This window comes from Ovis canadensis, chromosome 6 (assembly GCF_042477335.2).
Source record: "Ovis canadensis isolate MfBH-ARS-UI-01 breed Bighorn chromosome 6, ARS-UI_OviCan_v2, whole genome shotgun sequence".
Lineage (NCBI taxonomy): Eukaryota > Metazoa > Chordata > Mammalia > Artiodactyla > Bovidae > Ovis > Ovis canadensis.
In genome coordinates this window covers 52,057,703-52,082,977 of record NC_091250.1, presented here as the reverse complement: position 1 = coordinate 52,082,977, position 25,275 = coordinate 52,057,703, and the positions used below count along the sequence as shown (strand labels likewise).

Genomic DNA, 25,275 nt, shown 5'->3' with positions numbered 1-25,275 from the left:
TAACACAAAATGTACTCCTATTGGCCTTTTTTTCCTTATGGTGACTAAGGCAAAGTGAGTCTGGATGTTTTCATGGGTGTGTGCTCTCTTTCTAAAATGTGGATTAATTCCCAGCCTTTCAGGGTATAAGCAACGGCTTTCCAACAGTGTTGACAATGGACATCTGGCTGCCCTTCTGGCTCTGAAATGAAACTTCAAACCCTACGGCAGGCAATGTGTGAAGACACTAGATCAAAAAAATATATATTTAAAATAGTTAGGAATTTATGACATCTTTGAAAAGCAGCAGTACTTTGATGATTTACTTACACTATTTTGAAATATAACGAGTAATTTCCCAGGAAATAAAGCTGACCAAAAAATGGGAAGGGAGACATCTATTCAGAGAATATCCAACTTAACAAAATACCATGAAATCCTTCATGGCATGAATGAAAAAAATCACTAAATATGGTCTCCAAAAGCAAAAATAAGTATGATGGGGAAAATATATCTATCTCCTCCTGCCCACAAGCATTCCCGCTTCCTCTGATGGAAGACAGATTCACTGGTTCACTCTGCTTCAGCGGCTCTGACAGCAGTGCACCACACCTGGACCTTAAGAGTCATAATTTACCTCCTGAATCTTCGTTCAAACATATCAGCAGTGAAGTAAAGACTTTATTAGCATAACATTTATTTTCATACCAAATAATTACATGAGATGTGAGTTAAGATCCCTGAGTTGGGAAGATCCCCTGGAGGAGGGCATGGCAACCCACTCGATCATTCTTGCCTAGAGAATGCCGTGGACAGAGGAGCCTGGCAGGTTACAGTCAGACACGACTCAAGCACCTTAGCACCCACAATAATACTGAGAATCTGCAATTTATACTGCTTTTCCAGAAATCTGGGGTAAATATCACCTTTACTGCCCACCTGCAGCTATCCCACAGATAAGACTTTCTCCATATAAGATTAATAACTGCTCCACTCATTTATAATGTCCAGCCTAGCACTGAGTAGGCAAGTATGAGTGCAAATGTGCCTAAGAAGATAGATGCCTTTTGATGTTTTCTAGAAACAACGTTCATAATAACTATCATTGTTTGCATTACTTTTTGATTCACTGATACCTAAATATAAAAAAGAGTACCGTATTCATTCACATCCTTACATTGATATTGGTTATGACAAGGTCTCAAGGTCTCACATCATAAATAAGAATGAGCAGTGCTTCTATCTTGGGCACACTTATTCCTAATGTATACTTATCCATACTATGTGTGATGTTGATCACCTGCTTTCTGTGTGTCTGACTGTCTCTAACACCAGGGATATAGCACTAAAAAAAATAAACATCATGTTTTCATTAAGCATATTCTATTTGGGGAAAGAGGGACATGACTGAGCGACTATGCACTGCACAATGCAGATATATTAAAATATTTTAACCATTTCAGGAAAGTGTGGTTACTTCTAGAACTAAATTGGAATAAAAATCAGGATGTGTATAATTTATGAACCCAAAGAGCTTAAAAAAACTTTGTACATGGAATAATGGTTAATAATTGAAACAGTCATCATTTTCCTTAATATCAATCTTGTCCTAGGAGAAAAACTAACTTTTTCTATTAGTGAAAGTGCCATTTCAAATTTTCATGTTTCTTACAAGATTTTCATTATTGGCTGAATGTGACCCCCCCACCTATTTTTTTTAAGCTAAACCATGAACAAAAAACTAGCACACAGTATGTGTGGTATACAGGTAAATGACTCAGCAGCTGAAGAAAACTGTACAACCAGAACTTCTGTTCCAGATTAGGTAGCAAACACTGAAGCATGTGACAAGTATTTGCTCTCATTAAAAAGAGATTACAATCATAATCAGCAATAATGGACCTAATCACGGGATGGCACCCTACTCTTATCTAGACATTCATCCAAGTGCTTGTCATGTGCTTTGACTTTTTGATGGCCAGGAAGTTATACTGTACATACAATCTTAGCCACAAATAGAAAAAAAAAAAAAAACAATTGGCAAAATGTTAATCTCTACTACAATATATCTCAGGGCCATGGGAAGGTCAGCTATTAAAAGAACCAAAATATTTAGCTTCATGGCGCCAGATTATTGAAGTAGCTTTTTATTTCCTCATTAATGCTCACACAAGGATTTATGAAAATTTGCTAATCTATTAGAACAGTGAGTTGCTGCTGACTCTGAAGCTGGAGAAAGGCCACTAGCTCAGGAATGTGGACCGCCTCCAGAAAGAGAAGCCAGCAAGAAATCAGGGACCACAGCCTCACAGCCACTTAGAATTGAAAGCTCCCCAAAACTCAATAAGCCTGGAAGCAAGAACTCGGGCTGACACCTTGGTTTTGACCTTGTGAGACCTGGAGAAGAGAAACCAGCTGAGCCTACACAGTTCTCATAGAACAATGAGATGGCAAGTATGTGATGTTTTAAGCCACTATATTTCTGGTAATGTGTCACAGCAGCAGCAACAGCAGTAGCAGTCTCACACATCCCCAGCTAGAGATGACTAGACTGAAACAGAGACATTCAGTAACTTTTCCATGTTCATCCAACTACCAAGCAGCCAAGCTGCAACTCAAATCCTGGCAGTCTGACCTCAGAGCACAGTCTGACCAGTGCATGCCTACAAAGCTCCCTTATGAGTATCACTATCACACAGAACCTAGCACTGTCTCAAATATGTCAATACTTAACAAATGTTTCTTGAATCAACAAATAAATAAGCAGAACTGGTGAGGAGTAGCAGGAAACTACTACTGGGAGTAGGAATCTCCATTTATTTACAATCAAATATAACATCTTAGGTCCCGGGGTATATGTGGGGAACAGCATTTTAATAAAAGACTCTTAATTTCTCGGCACAAAATGCTTCATAAAACAACTAAGAAGAAACAAAACACGAATTCTGTTTCTTTCTAAACATGCAGAAGAATGGGGAAAATTATCATAATATGCCAGCTATCCTGGACTAGACTGAGTTTTACCTCTGCATTTCATTTCTCATGAGTGGAACCATGTCTTTTTAGAGTGATGAGAAGTTTATATACATAATTCTATCTTATGATTAATGGAATTGGTATTTTTCCATGTGAAAGGAGAAGTTATATTTTTACAGTTCTCTTGCAACCCTTGCCCATGACCAAGTTCTCAAATCCTCACACAAATTTCTCAAAGGGCAGAATGATAAAGTAACTAATAAAAATTAATAAGTGACAACCTGTTCTTAGACGTTATTAATAAAACTACAAATCTTATCATTCTGATTAGCTCCTGCAAGATGTAGAGTTATGTTTATTGACAAATTAGCCTGTATCTAGACTGACACTGCCACTCCCAGAATGGACCTGCATGTGAAAGCAAAGGCAAAGGGTACAGGAAAAACAAGAGCTAGACGCTGCTTTACATTTCAGTCCTATAACCAAAAACTAATGCTCAGTGACACCAAGTAGTACATCAGCAAATCTATGCTGCAGACATTCACTGAATGCCTGTCAGTGGGGATGAAGACATCAATTAAAAACATAGCAAGCATTTAAATGATCGATCCATATAGCAAAACTGGGAGCTCACATCTAGGCTAAATGTGAGACACAAGGGTGTAACAGCTGAAGATTTTCTTTATAATGTAGGAAGGTCTACACACCAGAGAATGGGAAAAGCTATCATTCCAATATAGGAGGGCAGCCTCCCACAGTGACGCTAATCTTCAAAACTACTGGCAATATTGCTGCCAATAAAACTTGGCTTTCTCCATAAAGCTAGTGCTATAGTAAGTGGGCAAAGTACAGTAAGTATGTAGTTTCAGTGCAAATCGTGTTACTACTGTTCTACCTAATCCCCACTACTGAGCCAGCTGACACTATTGCTCAGCTGTAAGTGGACTGGGCTTATTTAATGTCCTGTGACTTAAACCATTACCCACAGTTATTTAAGGTTGTTTTGGATGTCCCCTTCTTCCCCTGAAGTCTTCAAATTGTTTATGGACTCAGTGTAAAAGTTGACTATGCTCATGGGCTCAGCAAAGCATGGGCTCAAGGCAAAGCTTAACATGGTTCAGGTAGAGCTGGAGGTAGCTAGCAAGCTGGTCACTTGCCATCCCTTCAAACCGATACCATTTAAACAATAAACAAATTTTCAGTATTTTATGAATTGATTCTATTGATACGGGTTGTTTTACCTTTTTTTTTTTTTTTCTCAGTAAGTCCCTTGTTGGCTGTTCTCTCTTTTCCTCTTCCAGCTCAATCTAAATAAGACTTCTTCATGAAAGCATTCACGAAGAGTGCAGAATTTACTGAAGATTTCACTTAGTTTGTGATAATTCATTTCCAAAACCCCCAACAGACATTATTTTCATGGCCCTGGAGCTTCTGGATCTCTCTTTTTCCCCTTCAAGCCTATAATTTTCATGTTATTACAAAACTACTGCCTGTACTATGAGGCTAATGAAAATGAAAAACACAGACAATAACAGGTATTGTTGATGATGTAAAGAAACTTCCATTAATTGCTGATGAGAATGCAAAATCGTACAGCTACTTTGGAAACTTGTTCCTTAAAATGTTAAAGTCACCATTTGGCTCAGTAGTTTCACTCCTAGATAGATACTCCAGAGAAATTAACACATATGTCCATATAAGAACTTGTACATAAACGTTCATAGCAGCATTATTCCTATGAGCCAACAGGTGAAAACAACCCAAATGCCCATCAATTGGTGAATGAATAAATACAGTGTAGTATAGTCATTCAATAAAATACTACCTAGCCATAAAAGAACAACACACTGCTTATGTTCCAAGATGGATGAATTTTGAAACTTATGCTAAGTGAAAGAGGACAGTCACAAAAGACAATATATTGTGTGATTCCATTTATAAGAAATGGCCATAACAGACAAACCTATATAGATGGAAAGTAGATTAGTGTTTGCCTATGACTAGTAGGAGAGGAGGGGAGAAGTTGGGAAGGAATGGGGAGTATATGCTAATAGGCTTGGAGTTTCTTTTGAAATGATAAAAATATTTTAAAACCAGATAGTAGTGATGATTGCCTTCTCTGAATACATTAAATACCACTTTAAATTGTACACGTTAAAAAGGTCAGTTTTATGGTATGTACATTGTATCTCAAGAAAGAATAAAGCAATTCTGTTGACTTTAAAATCCAGTGTAGGAAAAAGTTAGAAGAGAACTGTCCATTAAAGATGAGTTTATCTACTTTTCCTCTTCATATCTCACTAAGATGACAGGAATTTTTAAAGGTGTAAGTCATCAAGGATAAAGAGAACACAGCTGAAAAGACAAGAGTAAATAAAGATTTCAGCAAATTTACATACATGCACATTTACAACATATACATACCTCAAGACCAGTTGTTCTAATGCAGAATAATTTTGCTCAGTCTTGACCTTTCCAAATTTGCATAATCCCACGCATTACTTAACACTATCTCACAGTGTCAAAGGCCATTAAGAGGAAAATATTTCTATGTACTTAGTAAACCAAAAATCATCTAGCTATTAGGATCTACAACCTTAGAGATCACAGGGAATTATAAATAAGACAGGCTTTTTTTCCTGTCATGTGGATCTGGATGGAAGCAGAACTAACTGGAATATCATAAAAATGTATAAAGTCGTGTGTGGAAACCTGCGTTTCCTGGCACCACATTTTCAATTTATTCCAGTAGAGGTTTCACACATCTGAGTGACTGGCAGCTTGGGCAGATGGCAATGCTTTAATTCTGCTCTGTGTTTAGGTCTTCACCCAGGACAAAATGCATAATTTATATACTTAGCATTGCTTATAGAAAACCTAAAAGGCACACACTGAAAATGCAAAGGGCTTAGACTTGGAGTTTAATATAATGATTGTTTTTCATAGAAACAAATGTGTGAGTTTAATAATTTTGAAAGGAAAGGAACTTCTCAGTAAGAAGGAATGAACCTAGGGAAGGAAATATTTCATTTTTCCTATGGTGCTCTTACTACCCCAAGGGGTAATGACTTGATACCTAGTACATTATAATTTGCAAGGCAAAACCATTCAGCTCACATCAAACAATGCCAGTGACACTATGATATAGAATAGATAAAAGACAGCCTTAACTCAAACTTACCTAGTGAATTCCTCATGTAAGGAAAAAAAAAAAAATAGTGAAAGGCTCAAGCACCAAGTCAGCAAATGAAATAAGTGTTCTTTACAATCAGGCATTATGCGGATTAAGATAGTGTTACTAGAGTGGTTTTCTTACCAAAAACAGATACAATCTAAATTATCAAAGCTCATAAACTGAAATTCAGAGGCACTTACCTCTCACACATTGCTTACACAGCTGCTACTATAAAATCCTCCCCATTTAAAATCAAGCATGGGATGGGTGAAAGGTAAAGGAGAATGTCCATTTAAAGAGACACACTGATCACATATTCTTCCCAAAACCCTACTTAAATGACAGTAAAATGATGCTTAAAAAGTAAGCACCCATGGGCAAAAAAAGAACAGCAGAGAAGACAGAAGGAGAGGAGATTTCAAAGCCATTTGGAAGTGAATGCAAGCGACTGAAAACAGACTGCATGAAAGCCTGTCAAGCTTCAGGCAGCCCTCCACCACCCCAGCACCCAGGCAAGTGAGCCAGCAGGCAAGAGTGCTGAGGTTTAGGCTCTGCATAACGTCACTGGATTCTTGGACGTCTGAAACAGCTAAGGTCTACAGTGAGGAAACAGCTGAAAACGTGAAGATGAGTGAAAATGTGCTAATAAATAACAGGCCCATTAGCATACTTCCCATCTCCCTCCTACTCCTGCTCAAGTAACTCAATAGCTGAAGAGAAAAATATGCGCACATATTGACATTTGTGGTTCCCCAATGAAACAGCTAGATTTCCTCTATCCCCACCATCTAATCCTCCTGAAGTGAAGTACACCAGTAGACAAGCCCACTGGTCCACGTACAAAATGCTACTCCTAAATCTCGACAGCCAAAGATCCTCACATGTTTGAGTAAAGAGAGAAAAAGAAATCCCGCAAACAGAAATATAGGGGGGAGGAAGACCACGCCAAAGCCACAGAAACAAACATCCCCCAAAGCCTTATTTTTATCTCAGAAAGAAGAACACAGTGCAATAAAACAAAGTACTTCGAAAAAATAATAGAGTGTGAATGTGTTCGATATTAAAGTCAAAGGCTAAAATTTTAAAATAAAGTTAGAAAATAAAACTGATTAAATTTCATAGAAAACAGAATTTAAAGACAATAATCAAACTCAAACCTCTACAGGAACAATAAAAGATAATATAGGTACATTTCCAAGACCAAAAGACAATATTTTCCAGGCTGAAGGGATCTGCTGAGTGTCCAACACAATAGAGAGAAAAGACTGCCAGGAAGGGCAGGTCTGGGAAGATTTCGGGGAAGGAAGCTCAGGGTGACACCTACTACTGGGGTTCAGATGAGAGAAGAAAAAGGGTCCAAGAGCAATCTCCCCAGAAATAAACAATTGACAAATTATTTCACATTTTGAAAAAAACAGGCAATGGTGGATGCATTGGAACAATCTAAAAAATGCAGCTTATTTTCATTCAGACAATTCCCTATAAATCTAAGAGATATTAACATCAGGCAATACACTTCACACAAGTACGTACACACCCTTATGTAGTGCTAACAAGGCATACCTTAATTAAATACATACAAAAATTATCAGTTAAAATTGTGGTAGAATGATACTGGAGTAAATAACAGAGTAACATAGCTAATTTTGCACATTTCTTAAGCAGAAACAATGAGATAACATCTGGAAGTAATCAAGATAAAACATTATATTATCAAATGGAAGGAAATATCAAAAGAACAGCTAGACAAGTGAAAACTGATTTCCTCTGGGAAAGAAAATTTAGGGCAGCCAAAGCATGTTTAGGGATTTACTATATAAATCTTTCTCCTTTATTTAATTTTTAAACCATATGCACATACTAGTCTGACAAAAATATTTCTTTAAATAAAGGAAAATGTTAAAAGCAATATGATGAATTTTATCAAGTAATAAAATTACTTAAGAACATGTCACTTCAGTATTTGATTAAAAATGTTACTGACAAACCACCAAACCCATTGCATTAACCACTCATTACCCCCTCTTCCCTAACACACTATGTTCACTGTTGCAATCATGTACCTCTGTTTTCCAAACACCTTTGTTTTTGTAATCCTTTCTTCCTAAGCACACACCATTTGTGGTAATTCTACCAGCCCTCCCAAAGTCCCAGTTCACGTATCACTTCCTTCTTTCATAAACCCTTCTTATCATCTGATTTAGTGAGGATTCTTCCCCTCAAACTCACTCTGTTTTGTATATCCTGGCTTTCTGTGTACCTGCTCTATTCCCCTAATAAACCTGTAAGCTCACTGTTCACAAGACAGTATCCTACTTTCCTATGTGAGCAATAAAATATCAAACAATGCCTTTGCGTGTGTGTATGCTCAGTTGCTCAGTCGTGTCCGACTCTTTGAGACCCCATGGACTGTGGCCTGCCAGGCTCCTCTTGTTCATGGAATTTTCCAGGCAAGAGCACTAGAGTGGGTTGCCATTTCCTCCTCCAGGGAATCTTCCTGATCCAGGGATCGAGCCTATGTCTCCTGCAGCTCCTGCATTAGCAGGCAGATTCTTTACCACCGTGCCAACTGGGAGGAAACAATGCCTTTACCTCAATTTATGATTAAAAAATTTTTAATCACTGATTTCATATAAAAGAGTCCTGTACTATTTGTAACATGCAATATTTGCAGGCTCACACTTTCATTAAAATTATATAAAACATTTCAAAAAATAAAAATTGGTAATTGATAGCTATTCCAAAAATATTCCTGATGAATTTCTGGAAGATTTGGTCCATTTTGTGTGATTTACCGGGCAGAACAACAACCAAAAGTTTAAGCAGTTTCAATTAATTTGGGCAAGAATTTTGAAATTTTCATTTAACTCCAAACTGGAACTCACTTTCCCCCCTTTCCTTCCTCCTCCTTAATCGTTAGGCAGGTAGGTGCATTCACTCTTCTGTAACTTTTGTAATTTTTTATTTAGGAAACAGGGACAGTAGAATAAAGGGGTTAATTTTGAGGTTAAAAGTTAAAAACTTGAAGGAAATCACACTATATATAACCAAGAAACCAAGGGGTGGGAGCAAGGGCTGAGGATAAACTGGTACATAAGCATGGGGATGGAAGGTTGCATTAAAACTCTGGATCCCTGTGTGTCACCTCTAAAGATGATGATTTAATCTGTCTAGGATGTAGTGATCTCTGGGATTTTTCAAAGGTTCCCAGACAATTCTTATGGGCTGCTACAATTGAGACGTACAACTTAATGTTTATTAAATATATGGTACATGACCAACACTGTTTTAACTGCTTCAGTGGATAAACTCAGTATCCACACAAGTTCAGGAAGTGCACTCCATAGTAGTAAAACTATGTGTGGTGGTTTTTACAGTGTTCACAAAGTCTGATACTTCTTCCTTCAAAAGATGGTGCCCAATTCCTCTCCTCCTGAATATGCTCCTAGTGAATATAATGTAGTACAAATGATGCTATTTGATTTCTGGGGCTAGGTCCCAGAAAGGATGGCTTCCATCTCTCCTGATGTCCTCACACTCTGGGGGAAGCCAGCTACATGTTACGAGAACACTCAAGTAGCCATCAGGAGGTGCTCACAGAGAAAAGAACTGAGGCGTCTCACCAAGAGCCAGCACTACACTGTCAGCCATGTGAACAAACCACCCTGGAAGCAGATCTCCCAGCTCCAGTCAAGCCTTCAGATAACTGCAGCCCTTGGACAACTCTTGAGAGCAACTTCCTGACAGAAAATACATGTTTAATGCAGTTTTCAGACAACTGCTATGTAGCAATAGGTACCTAATATACTAAGACACAGAAAGGTTAAGTAACCATCCATACTAACGCAGCTGGCAGCAGGCAAACTAGTCAGAATGGACCAAGAGCCCATGCTCTAAACCACAGGCTGTAATTTCCTCCTCCAAAATGAATCTTATTTTCTCTGTATCTCATTAGAGTTGATGCTCAAATCAAAAGAGATTATATAAATAAAGTATCTTCTAGGTATTACACAGTGAGTAGTCACTAACTAGCGCCTATCATCACTAGAAGGAATAAATTCTTACAGAGAATCAATATTAAAATACAAACAATTTATAGAAAATTATACAAAAAAACAAAAATAATACCCAGTAGTATTTTTTAGACAGCTTATCATTTATTTTAAACTCATTCCTTATTCCTATCTCTGCTAGTCATTAAAGATTTCTAAGGAAAAAAAAAATCAGTTCTGTAGTAATTAATGATTTCTATTCTAGACAGTATCTAATTAGCATCCTCTGTAGGCATTTTACTAATTAATTTTTAATAATACATACACCAAATTGTGACAATTTTTTTTTAAAAAAAGCAGTGCTATGGACTGAATTCTGTCCCTACAAAGTAACAGGTTAAAGCCTTGGGATTTCTTTGGAAGGAATGATGCTAAAGCTGGAACTCCAGTACTTTGGCCACCTCATGCGAAGAGCTGAGTCATTGGAAAAGACTCTGATGCTGGGAGGGATTGGGGGCAGGAGGAGAAGGGGATGACCGAGGATGAGACGGCTGGATGGCATCACTGACTCTATGGACGTGAGTCTGAGTGAACTCCGGGAGATGGTGATGGACAGGGAGGCCTGGCGTGCTGCGATTCATGGGGTCGCAGAGTCGGACACGACTGAGCGACTGAACTGAGCTGAAAGCCCTAAACTCCAATGTTTGGAAGGGGTAATTAAGGTTACACGAGGTCATAAAGGTGAGGCTCCAAGACCCTCTTCAGATTCAGTGCAATCTTCTCAAATTATTATGGCATTTTTCACAGAACTAGAACAAAAAAGTCTTAAAATCTGTATGGCTAAACAAAAGGCCCCAGATAGCCACAAAAATCTTGAAAAAGAAAACTGGAGCTGGAGAAATCAGGCTCCCTGACTTCAGACCTTATAACAAAGCTACAGTCATTAAAACAGTATGGTATCAGCACAAAAGCAGACACACAGATCAGTGTAACAGAACAGAGAGCCCAGAAATAAACTCACACACTTATCAACTAATCTATGACAAAAGATGCAAGACTATGTAATGGGAAAGGACGGTTGCTTCAATAACTGGTGCTGGGAAATCTAGACAGTTTTATCTAGAAGAATAAAATCAGATCATTTTCTCACACCATACAAAAAACAAACTCAAATTGATTAAAAACATAAATCTAAGACCCAAACCATAAAACTCCTAGGAGAAAACACAGGCAAGACACAAACTGCAGCAGCATTGTTTTGGATCTATCTCCTAAAGCAAAGGAAACAAAAGAAAAAACAAACAAATGGGGTCTAATTAAACGTAAAAGCTTCAGCATAGCAAAGGAAACCACTGAAAAAACTGAAAAGACAACCTATTAAATGGGATAAAATATCTGTAAAAGATATGCCCAGTAAGGGGTTAACATCCAGAATATATAAATAGCTCATACAATTCATTATCAATAAACACCAAATCAATTAAAAAATGGGCAAAAAGACCTGAATAGACAGACGTTCTTCCAAAGAAAACAAACATATGGCTAACAGGAATATGAAAAGATGTTCAACATCACTCATCAGTAGAGAAGTGCAGATCAAAACCACAATATGCTACCACCTCGTTCTTGTTAGAATGGCTATCATGAAAAAGACCACAAACAACAAATGTTGCTGAGGATGTGGAGAAAAGGGAAGCCTTGTACAATATTGATGAGAACTGGTGCAACCACTACGAAAAAGAGTATAGTTTTCTCAAAAAACTAAAAATAGAATTACCAGTATGATCCAGCAATTTCAGTTCTAGATATACATATATCCAAAAAAATGTAAACACTAATTTGAAAAGATACATGTAGCCCAATGTTCACAGTGGCACTATTTACTAAAGCCAAAATATGTAAGCCAACTAAGTGTCCTTCGATAGATAAATATGTATATACACATATATGTGTGTGTGTGTGTGTGTATACATATCTCAGCCATAAAATAAAATGAAATTTTGACATTTGCAACAACATGGATGAGCCTGGACAATATTATGCTTAGTGACATAAGTCAGATAGAGAAAGACAAATATTGTCTTATCACTTAAATGTGAAATTGAAAAACATAAAACAAATGGATACACGTAATAGAAACAGACTTGGAGAAATAGAGGACATCCCAGAAGCTACCAGTGAGAAGAAGGAAGAGATAAGGGGCAAGACAGGTGGGGGTAGGGGATTAAGAGGCACAGATTATTACAGATAAAATAAATAAGGTACAAGGATATATTGGACAGCACAGGGAATATAGCCAGTACTTTATAATAACTTTAAATGAAGTATGACATAGAAACATTTTGAATCACTATGTTGTATACCTGAAACGAATATAATATTGCAAATGAACGCTACCTCAAAGAAAAACAGATGCTTAAGGACCTCTAAACAATCAATTTTAACTTCAACTATATAAAGCAAATACTATTTTAGGACTCAATATTGCTTATGAGAAAGCACACTAGTGACTTTTCAGTCTCAAAGGACACTAAGCAAACACAATTTAATCAATATTCCCTACACAGAATTTAATGCCTCAGTCTTAGTACTTTGATGGCAGTCACTAACTAGTCAGAAAAGAATTTCTTTGGCCCAAAAGCACCAGGGCTTTTAACTACTATGTTATTTATATATTCATATGCAAACAGTCTTAGAAATTATATTTAATAATAGCATTTCATAATCAGTTTAGTATTATTTTAGGGTAGAAGGTAAGGATCTAGAATAAGATACAAGGTGACAGTAATGGAGAAATTGCAAATATTTAAAATCTGTCAGGTGAAAAATAAAATTGCTTTAATTCCTAGAAGGATTTGGTGTACTGACCCTGAAAGAGCTGAAGGAAGCGAGGCTGCAGCGTGGAGGTGATCACACTCTCGGGCAGCTCCCTCAGGAAGAGCTTCAACAGGCTGGCCGCCGCACACACGTCCCCATCTCGCCCTAGCTCCACGGGCACCCCGCTCTCAAACTTCCATCGAAGCTGTTCCACCACCTTGACGTTGCCATTCACCCGGAAAAGGCCTTCCTGGGTGAGTCCTGAAACAGCCAAGACGACACACAGAAAATAAACAGAGGTCTCTCACAAATACAAACTCGAAAGGACAGTAACAATCAAACCTCAGTATAAAATTTCCTGAATAATTATCAAGCACTGGAAGGTTTTCACATTTTACAAAAATGTTTTCTTAGAATAATAAGTTTTCCCATTTACTATATATCAACCCAAAACATCATATATGATTGTTGTGAAAGCTGACCTCTAAAAATAAGGTCAGGACACAACAAACACAGAACACACACTACTCTACAAAGAAATGTCATTCATATCATCTTCTACAGTATACAACAGAAATTTACTCTGGGCTCCAAAAACAGCTTATCATTTTAAGAACAACTATTTAAAAAAGAATAACACGTATGGAAGAAACTTCTTACCTGTATATGATTACCTTTGCAATTATTTGATAAAGAACTATTACTTCTTTAGTAATCAATAAATACAAACTGTAAGACCTAGAGACTGTAAAGTAGTTAAGAAAAGATCTTGGCCTTTAGCCTATTGATCTGTGATTATTAGTGTTAATTGGGGTCAGCCGAGAAGGCTTCACGGAGAAGCCTCACATTTACTGGGGCCTTCTCCAGTGCTCTACCCTTTTTCTGTACTCTTAATTCTGTATTCTTTCTCTTAAAGAGGGCCACAAAAGGATTAAGCCTCACAACCCCAAAAAATGTAATCGATCCCTGACAAAGAGAAACCAATATATGAATAGAGAAGCTGAGAGAGGAGAACAGAGAGAAAGGTAGGCAGGTGAAAATATGAAGTGTTTAAGGCAAAGAGTCATGGGTTAATAAAATGGAAGAAATGGTAAGTATAGGGTAATGCATGTCAAGACACAGGGTAAAGACTTTATCATAATTTACCAATGGAGCATTAAATGTGTGTTTGACTGTGGGAGACAACATTAACAAAGTTGAAAGAAGACCTAGCTAGTAAGTAGAGAACGCAGAGGGCAGAGAGCTTGCCTTAGGGTGACTACAGTCTACGTAAGGCAGTAAGACAGAGACTATGGTGGGAAGGGAGTGGCAAGGAAAGAATAAAGATGATTTGGGAACTTGGTACATACAAAGAAAACAGAGAAGTGGGGAAGGCTGAAAAGGAACTTTAATATTTGAAAACTAGGGATTCAGGGAAAAGTACTGTAAAGAATGAGGTGGGGAGGGGGTTGTGGTGGAAGGGTGGCAGCTGGTTTGAGGTAGAGGACAATGATTTCCAGCTCAGTGTGCTGGGTTCAAGGAGACAAAGTACCATGAGAGCAAGTGAGTCAGATGGTGGAGGAATGCTGGAGGTGTGAGAAACAATCCAAGAATAACCCATGGACTCAACTCGCCACTGTCTTTTTGAGAGTCCAGTGGTGAATTTCAGCCAACAACCGAAGCACCGAAGCCTGTCTGAATTACTTAGACGGCAGGTGTCTGTGCCTATCAGCCTTGGTGTCTCTCTTTCCTCTAACTGTATTTCTCTTTCTAAAGAAAAAGAGAGCTAATTTCATTTTGCTTTGTAATTTGAGAAGACATTTATGAATCCTTTAATTCAGCAAAGTGCCCTGCAGTATGTTAGGTACTAAAACAAAAAACCAACTCTGAGAAAAAAACTTCAAATACCACCAGGATCCTTATGGAATTTGTCATCTGGTAAGATGTTTTTGTACTTCTACATATACACGTATTATTGGATTACAAAGAACACAAGTATCAAAAATTGATATGAATTTTAGCTCAATTTTGACAAAAAATTTGTGGAACCGGAGATGATATTTAAAATATTTCACAATTGGTATGGCTAGGCCACCATGTAATAGAGGAGACACCAGGCTGTTTGTGAGCTAGGCAGCTTCTCGACAGGCCCTAGTGACTGACCCTCACCTCTTGGTATCCATACCGTGTGGAATCCTCTCCCCTCCTCGAGTGGGGTCTGTACCTAGTGATTAGCTTCTGAACAAGAGAAAGTGATGAGGTTGCAACCTCACTTCTGAGATTAGATTATAAGACTGTGATGTCTACATTGCTTGCTTGCGTTCTCTCTCTGACTGTTCTTGTTTGCTCACTATGATGAATCAGCTGTTATTTTGTGAGCTCCCTTACAGAAAGGTCCACGTGGCAAGGAACTGAGGGCAGTTTCTGGACAAGTCAGTGAGTAACCCAGACCCTCAGGTCAACAGGCCACAAGGAACCGGATCCTGCCAACAGCCACATGAATGAGCTTGGACATGAACTTTTACCCAGTCAAGTCCTGATATGAATGGTAACCTCAGCCAACACCATGACTGCAGCCTTAAAAGAGACCTTAAAACAGAGGACATAACTAAGCTGTGTCCGAATTTCTAACCCATAGGAACTGTGGCATAATAAACAGTTTTAAGCTACTATGTTTTGGGGTCATCTGTTTTGCACCAACAGATAACTCATGTGATATGCCACTTGCTTTAATACTGCAGAGTATCAGTTACTACAGGGAGACTTCAGCTTAGTCATTTTTAAAGTTTTCAAAGTCTGTTTCCTCTACAAAGCTTCATTTATAACTTCAGAAACATATTCTGGCATCAAGCAGATAGCGCCCCAAAAAAGAGAATCCCATTCCTGGTCAAGGCCCAAATTCTGAAGATACATAACTTGACAATATAGTCCTCTATCTACCCAGCTCGAGAGCCTGCTTTTGGCCCAGCAAATGCCCCTGGATCTGATTTCACAGTAATTTTCTAGCTTTGACCTGAGGTTCCCTCTTCCAACAAGGTTTTCTGACCCTTCCCTCAAATAAATGTACTTTCAGTTAGTGAAAAATAACTAGCCAGCTCCAAGAACTGGCTTTAGTCTTAAACATTCCTGATCCCTGTGGACCTTAATAAAGGACAGAGAAGCTACAAATAGAAATCACCAAAGTCAATGCTTCTCAACCATTTTTCCTGCCCTGATTCCACTTATTTGCAGAACTCCCCCCTCAGGAACTTTTCTCACCCAAACAACTCGAAGGATACTTAGTGACTTTCCAATCAGGACACGGCTATTTTACTCTGGCAAAAATAATCCATATAGTTTTTTAAAGTCCCTTATGAACTTATATACTATACCCATATGAAACTTACCAGACAATACAGTCTCTAATGTTTCCTATTATAAATTTTTAGGAAATGATTACAACAGAAACGTTCAGAGGGAGGAGATGTTTAGAAAGCTTTATGGAGTTACTCTCGTACATTTGAGGTTCTGTCACATTTGATTTCATGAGATGTAGATTAATCATAATGAAACATCAATTTAATGGATTAGCAATGCCAAAAAATAACGTGTATACAGCACTGACAGCTACAACTGAAGTATTTATTAAAAAATCTAATGAATACATGTATGATCGTATGAATCCATCAACAGAAACTGAACATGCCAGAAGTCAGAATTTTTCTTATTAGCACACTGGCCTAGACAGTCATATGACAATACGTATGCATATTCTGACATCTGGTGGTAAGTAGAGAATCCTACACTATTTAAATATCCCACAGCATCTTCATGTTAAAGTAGAAACAATCTAGTAACACAGTAAACAAGATTAGTTATTTTAAAATAACTGATCAGTATAAACATGATACGACTCATAACTTCAAGATTTTCCTTTGAATGGAAAAATACATGTAAATTTTGTGTTTGTTTTTTTTTTTTAATAAAAACCCAAAGTCTATTTTTGTTGTTCAGTTGCTCAGTTGTGTCTGACTCTTTGCAACCCCATAGACTGCAGCACGCCAGGCTTCCCTGTCCTTCACTATCTCCAGAAGTTTGCTCAAACTCATATCCACTGAGTTGCTGATGCCATCCAACCATCTCATCCTCTTTTGGCCCCTTCTCTTGCCCTCAATCTTTCCCAGCATCAGGGTCTTTTCCAATGAGTCGCCTCTTTGCATTAGGTGGCCAAATAAAAGTCTATTTAAAAGGTCTTAATAGAGTACCTGATAAACACTTTCTGTTCTAAAATTCCTTGATAATAGCAAAAGGTTTCCCTCACAGCAAGTTGTTAGATATCTACATTTACATTAAACAACAAAGTATGACCATAATATCTAAATACAGTTAATTATACAACCAGTCATCCCTAATCCCATATCTGACAGAGTGCCTACTGTCTCACAGGTGCATAATAAATACTTGTTGACTTAAGCTATAAAACAGTTAAACAAAACCAACTGAAGTGTCTTGCCCTCAAACTCCACTTTGTTTTTGTTGTTTACTGACTAAGTCATGTCCGATGCTTTTGTGACCCCATGGACTGTAACCCACCAGGCTCCTCTATTCGTGGGATTTCCCAGGCAAGAATACTGGAGTGGGTTGTCATTTCCTTCTCCAGAAGTTCTTTTCGACCTGAGGACTGAATCCAAGTCTCCTGCATTGGCAGATGGAATTCTTAACCACTGAGCCACCAGGGAAGCTCCTCAAACTCCATACCACACTTCAGACTTACACGGGCCCTATGGTTTATTAACGTAATAGTTCCAAATACAGAAGGCGGCTCCTGGTTGTCTACAGTGTAATTAACTACATAGCTTTTCAAAAATACAGGGCAGGTGCCTGTCAAGACTGATTCAGTAGATCCGAGGTACTGTCAATGAATGTGTATTTTGAACACATATTCTTAACCAGGGTATTCTTAACCCTGGCTAAGAATAATTGACTGAAGGACTTCCCTGGTGGTCTAGTAGTTAAGACTCCGTGTTTCCAGGGCAGGGACTATGTGTTTGATAGCTGACTGAGCCCACTAAAACATTTAGTTTTGTATTACACCCTATTAAAGTATAATACACCCTATTAAAGTATAATGAAGGGTACACTAAGGAGAAATAGAACACAATCTCTAATTCAAAATTTGCCCAGATTTTCATACACTGATGGTGTGAAGGTAAACTAGCTCAACTCCTAAGATTATTAGTGCATGTATCTTTTGATCCATAAGCCTACTTTCAGAAGGTTAGTCTATAGGCACATCACAGTGCTTGATACATGGTAAAGGTCGGTCACTGAATCATTGTCTGCAAACATCGAAAGACTGGAATAATTCAATGCTGATCAGAATGTGACTAGTTAACACAGTGACACACATATACATAAAGTGTAACAGCATGCAGAGGAATAAAGAATTAAAGGAGGAAAGCTCTTTATGCAAAATGGAAGGGTCTTCAAAATATACTGTTGAGTGATTTTTTTTAAAGAAGATTCATAAACAGTGGGCATGATGTGCTAACATTAAAAAGGAAAAGGAAAATACACAAATTTGCTTATATATTCAAATATCTTTGCAAGAACATAGCAAAAAATAGTTTAGTAGTATTGTTTTGGGGAGGGCAAGATGAATGATCAGGGGACAGGGTTTGGAGGGAGAGACTTTTCACTGTATATCTTTCTGAATTTCAAACCACATAAATTTAGTAGTTATTCAATATTGTTTTAAAAGATTAAAAAAAAAATGATTTCACATAAAGTGTTAACAGCTCAGTTGTATCCAACTCTTTGTGACCCCATGGAAGCCAGTCAGGCTTCTCTGTTCATAGAATTCTCCAGGCAAGAATACTGTTGTGGGATGACATTCCGTTCTCCAGGGGATCTTCCTGACCCAGAGATCAAACCCAGGTCTCCCACATTGCAGGCAGATTATTTACGGTCTGGGCCACCAGGGAAGCCCAATTTTACATAAGAGTAACCTCAAAAGGCTATTACTTAATCATTGTTGGGTAAAAGGTCAGAATATTGGTGATGCCATAATGAAAATATTATCTTAGGTGGTCACAGTTTGGCATCCAAATGAGAAATACCAAACAATCCTATTTAAGATATTAAATGAATTATCTAGTGATTGTCTTGTATCTAAGTCAGAGGTTACAGTTTTACTCAATCGTGAGTGTGTAACTAAGTCCTGTCAAACCTCTAACACTACAACACCTGGCTTCAAGATTTTGTAGGCCAAGGGCCCATCTTCCTGCCATGCTGCATATAGCACCGTTGTGTTTAACCTGCTTTAAGTGTTCGAACAAACCCAGAACTGTTCTCTAAGAATCTCACCCTCCTGCAGCTATCTTCCTCTCCAAACACTAACTCCTAGGAGGTAAGAATGCAGTGAGTCCCTGGCTCTTCAGTTTTCAAAGCAAAATACTATAATATTTTCTCATCTACATACCAAATAACCTGAGCAAATGGCTGTTTTTCAATTAACACAAAACTCCTTCTAAGGCCTGAACTGCTGCCATTCAGTCCCTATCATAGCACATACATGTTCCTACAGAGGAAAGGTGGAACATGTCCCTGCAGCCTCCTCCTCGGCAGGGGCAACTGACTTACAGTCATGCCAAGAGTCAGGGGACGCAAACTGCGCAAAGTACAGAATATCATCCAACTCTCAAGTTTTATCTTTAAAAATATCCACAAGTTTCATATTCTACTCTGCAAAGAGTTTTGTTTTAGTATAGAAATGTTTGTTTCAGCATAGAAAATGAAGATTACAAAGCTCTTCCCTCAGAACAGCTTCTTTCCAAATCTCTTCAAGTTTATTGATATTTATTATAGTTTGGAGCTCTCCCATCACCCTGCCCTCATTTGATAAGCATCATTCTCTCAAACTCTTGAGGGTCTCTTGCAGAGCAAGGAGGTCAAACCAGTCAATCCTAAAGGAAATCAACCCTGAATATTCACTGAAGGACTGATGCTGAAGCTGAAGCTCCAGTACTCTGGCCACCTGATGTGAAGAACTGACTCACTGGAACAGACCCTGATGCTGGGAAAGATTGAAGGCAGGAGGAGAAGGGGGCGACAGAGGATGAGATGGTTGGATGGCATCACTGACTCGATGGACATGAGTTTGAATAAACTGTGGGAAACAGGCAGGAAGGGAACCCTGGTGTGCTACAGTCCATGGGGTCACAAAAATTCGGACAGGACTAAGCGACTAAACAACAACAACAACATTCTCTCAAGTCATCCAGGTTTTTAAGTCCTATTTTAAATAAAATAATTTAAAAAGCTGTAAAACATAGTTGCTCTCACTAACAAAGAGAGGATATGGTTTTCTTTTAATCATTCAATGTTCTAGGGCAGTCTGCAATTATTTTACACAATTTCATCATTCCAAAAGTTAATGTCCCCTCCCAACACCACAGTAGGCTATACATAATACTTTCTTTTGCTATTTCTGCTGAGTTTTGAAAGCAATCAACATATTCAGTAAGTTCATGACTGACCTCAAACCGAAAGAGATACTCAAAGTATTCTGTTCCATTAAAAAGTATTGACTCTCAGGGGAATGAGTCAAAGAGAATTCAGCATTAATATTAAAACAGTGTCTTTCAGTACTTTACACTAGGAATCATTCCAAACTAGAAACCTCAATAACTAAAGTGATTTCTCCATGGTAAGCTGAATGAAGTATTTTCCAAATAATGTTAAACAGTCCAGATGCTCTCAATACCCTTTTATAAGGGCAGGGTATATTATGCCATAATTCAATATTCTGATTAAGGTGTTTTAGGGAAGATTCTAGTAACGCATGATGAATTCACACTGAAACGTTCTTTTGTAAAAATAGCAGAGTTACACAACATGACTGGACTTACCGTGGGCGGTCAGGTACTCCACTATGCTCCCCACGATCGCTGGAACACCGTTCTCGGTCAGCCCCTGCCGGTGGAGGTCCTGGAGACTGACTCCGAACAGCTTGGTGTAGGTGGGACTGCTCTGCGCGTGTAGTGGCACCGCCACCATCCTTTTCATGTCTTCTTTCAGCCGCACCGCTGTTTTACTTTGCTTAAAATAGCGTGAGAAAAAAGAACAGTCAGTTATATTTACCACAGGAGGCTGCATGCTTACTACACAATCACCTGAGCTGAAGGCTAAGGACTGGAGGCTGTAGAGGAGTGGTCTTCACTTATTTTTATATCAGCTCAAACCTAACTCCCTAACAACTCACAAATGCTGCTCAGTGTTAGGAATGGCATGCAAGGATATAATGATTAAAAGAAGTGAAAGATAATGAGAAACCTAAAGCCACAACTTAACCGTAACTAAGAGAGGGAGCAATACACGGCAGTATCTAAGACAGATTACTACAGTAACCGGGGGTGTGACTCACAAGTACCTGGTTAACAGGAAAATAAAACATTTGTCAGAACACTGAAATCCCATGCAGATCCTGTAATAGTAAGATGCTACCGAAAACGAAGATTTATCTAGATGTCATCTTAAGGCAGCTTTAATTTGAAGGACTAGAAATATAAATATGTAGAAGGAACACTTGTTTCTCTGATTTGATTATATCTGAATATCTCACTGATATATTGGCACATAAAATCAACTAATTCTCTTTGACATTCAAAATGCTATAATCTCTGAAATAGCAAAGTTTCAGGTAATCACAACTTAAGCAATTTCAACAAGACTGTACATGTTATAAATAAAAATGAAATTTACAGTTCATTCACATTATCACAGTGAAAACCTTATATAGGTTTGTTTCTTTCTTGTAATAGAAAAATTGTCCCCAAGGAAGTAATTTAAAAGATAAATTTTAATATGGTTTAACATAATTAACTGAGGGTTGTTTTTAATGAAGCATGCGTCCTATGTAAATGTATGGATCTGTGACTCTAAACACTAAAAAGATGGAAAAAAGCAAAAAATTTTATTTGAGGACAGGGGAAGCAGATTAGGGGAAATATACCCTTTTGAGAATGAATGAAACTAACCGAAGTATCGATACTGTACGTGCAGGTTCACGTAGATCTTACAATCTAAAAAGAGAAACACTATCTCCATCATAGAGATGAGGAAACAAAGATCAAAGAGTTAAGAAGTGATTTGGTAAACGTCATGGAGCCACTCCAGTACTCTTGCCTGGAAAATCCCATGGACAGAGGAGCCTGGTAGACTGCAGTCCATGGGGTCACGAAGAGTCAGACACGACTGAGCAACTTCACTTTCACTTTTCATTTTCATGCACTGGAGAAGGAAATGGCAACCCACTCCAGTGTTCTTGCCTGGAGAATCCCGGGGACCGGGGAGCCTGGTGGGCTGCCATCTATGGGGTCGCACAGAGTCTGACACGACTAAAATGACTTAGCAGCAGCAGCAGCATGGAGCTGGTTCCTCTCCTTAATGTAAAGTTATATTAGCATTAAAGCAGTTTGTATATAATTATAGTAACAAACTATGACAACTACTACATGTGACACACGACAGCTACACAAAGAAAGCTCTGCAGTTGTGATTTTTAGTAGGATTTCTGTAGTTTCATTTTGATTTTGAATCTTACAGTCTACAGAATCACACCCATTTTCATGGACATCTCTTAATAGGTCGTATTTGAAAGCCAGATTTCCCTAGTAAAATTCAGCAAATGTATAAAGTTATAAACGAGTTTGAGCAAACTCCAGGAGATAGTAAAGGACTGAGAAGCCTGGCATGCTGCCATTCATGGGGTGGCAAAAAGTCAAACACGACTGAGCGACTGAACAACAATAAAGTTGTAACATGGATTTAGTATCTATTAATATTCTAAATAAGGCATAGTGTTAGCTGCTACAGAGTAGTATGGGCAAGAACTGTCACTTCTGTTACTAAGGAAGTTATTAAGTCAAATCTGTAACCACTACTATTTTGGTGTGAGTTTAAAAATCTATAACTATCTTTCAAAAGAATACATGGAAAATTTCAGTCAACCAGGTCTATCTGGTGAGTAAGCAGCCAAAAAGTAACCTATAATAATGAAACTTTGAAAGCAGCCTTAAATGTAGCATCAGAAACGGCTGACAAAGAGATCAGATTACACAAATTTTATCATTTTCTTACAGACTTAACATAGCATACTGGTTTAGAGTATGGACTGTGGAACCAGACTCTGTTTTGAATCCCATTCCAATATCATTAGCTGTGCAAACCTGAACAAGTCACTTACACTCAGATTCCCCATCTATGAAATGGGGATACCAGGAGCTCCTGCAGTATAGCAATAAATGAGGTTAGAAGGAGCTCATATATATGTAAGAATGAGAAGAGTGTCTGGCACACTTAGTAAGTACCAATTGTTACAGTCATCATTATTATCATCTTTCTTCCAGGAAATTACTCTGATTTCTTCTCAAAACAATTCAGAGATCCTTAACCACTTCTGTACTCAAATGTTTGCGTGAACTAAAGACTGAGGTTGAAACAGGCACCATGGTCAAGCCTTGTGGTTGGTAGATAGTCTAATGATCTAATTATTCTCCAAGTATCTCAATTTCTTAAAATATACAGGTATGACTTTTGAAAGATAAAGACAAAATCATTTTGCACGTTAGTATCAAAATTTATAAATTTTTTATTAGAAATTCAAAGTTTTCTTAGAAATCCTGTCTATATGTTTAAAACCTAAATTAACATTCTTTCTGCTAACAGTCCTGTTCTTTATTCTGTCTTTTACTCAGTACAGACAGTATGTTGCATCTATTAACAGACAGTGTAAATAGGCAATCATGGCATTACAGCTCAATATTTTCAAGGATGAGACATGTAATTAACCTCACACATTTTGAACTGATTACAAATTAAGCTGTTTACTCAATATAGACCCCTACTACACAGCAAGTTTATATATAATCAAAGCAATAAAGGAACACTTGATTCATCATTTTTAATTGGTTATTTTAGGTTAACACTTTTAAAAAGATAAATACTGTTTTAAAGAAAACACTATGAAACAAAACAGCTATATTTTCAGAGACATACAAAGCAGATTAAGCAGGAAAGTAAATCAACAGAAGACAGAGAAGCTCTAAAGTCCAATTTGTGTCTTATTGCTGCTAAAGGCAAAGATGGGATGGGAAACATCTCAGACATCACACCAGCTCTAGGAGGAGTCTGGGGAGGATCAGTAGGAGCCCAGGACTGGACATTCTTTAAAATCTCCTACAAATATGTATCACTTTAAAGATAGAGCACACTCTGGGAGCTTGAACAGGGCTCAACTGCATAGAGGAAACAGGTACAGAAAATATCTACAGGCATCCCAAGAGGCAGTTATCAGGAAGCACCAGGAAAATTCACTGCCTAATAGTCAGTTCATGACCTTGGAGAGCAAGTTTATGAAGAAAAGTCAGTAGAGCTCTCCTGACCAGGTGAGCTTCTGAGAGAAGGCGGAGCAATGGGCAAACAGAAGGCCCACAATTCAAGAAAACAGTCCTTTGGTAGCAATACAGGAGGGAGTCTCACTGCTGAAAACTTGAAAAGCTACTTTGGCCTCTCATCACTACACCCCACAGGATCCTCTTCATACTGAAGTACAAAAATCCATCTCATTGAAATGTGAGTAAGGAAAAAGGAACATAGCAACTAAACTGACAGTATTTTTAAAAGAATAAAGGAACATCGCCATTTTCTTGAAATAACTCATTAGAAAAATGTTGCCAAGAAACAAGTAATAGCTGTAACCTAACAAAATAACCAAAGTTAATATGAATACCAAAAAGTACATGTAACAAAGACAAAGAAACTGTATTTCATTAAAATGAAAAACTTTTGTACATTAAAGATACTATCAGCAGAGTGAAAAGACAATCCACAGAACAGGAAAAAGTATTAGCAAATCATATATCTGATACAAGTTTAATGTCCAGAATATGTTTAAGAACATATACAGCTCAACATAACAAAACCCATTTCAAAAATGAATAAACACTTCTCCAAAAATGATAGACAAGTGGCTAATAAGCACAAAAAAGGCTCGATTTCACTACTCACTAACCATATGCAAATCAGAACCACAATTAGATACACTTCACACCCATCAAGATGGAAAGTGAAAGTGAAAGTGTTAGTCGCTCAGTTGGGTCTTTGCAACGCCATCCTTTCTCTTCTCCAGGAGACTCTCCTGACCCAGGGATTAAATCTGGGTCTCCTGCACTGTGGACAGATCCTTAACTGCCTGAACCACCACGCAGTCCCCCCATTAAGATAGTTACTATCAAAAAAATCAGAAAATAAAGAGCTGGGTTCAGTTCAGTTCAGTCAATCAGTCGTGTCCAACTCTGTGCAACCCCATGAACTGCA

General features: G+C 38.0%; 1 protein-coding gene across 10 annotated transcripts in view; it reads right to left on the bottom strand.

Annotated features, from left to right (window-relative positions):
* Window positions 1-25,275, bottom strand: part of FAM13A (family with sequence similarity 13 member A) — a 337,328-nt gene that overhangs the window by 277,879 nt on the left and 34,174 nt on the right. For all 10 annotated transcript variants that reach the window (XM_069593719.1, XM_069593720.1, XM_069593713.1 and 7 more), the window contains exons 2-3: window positions 20,808-20,997; window positions 12,991-13,200 (exon numbers count right to left, since the gene is read on the bottom strand). In XM_069593719.1, the coding sequence (XP_069449820.1) occupies window positions 12,991-13,200; window positions 20,808-20,964 (367 nt within the window). In that variant the 5' untranslated portion in view covers window positions 20,965-20,997. The remainder of the gene's footprint in view (window positions 1-12,990; window positions 13,201-20,807; window positions 20,998-25,275) is intronic.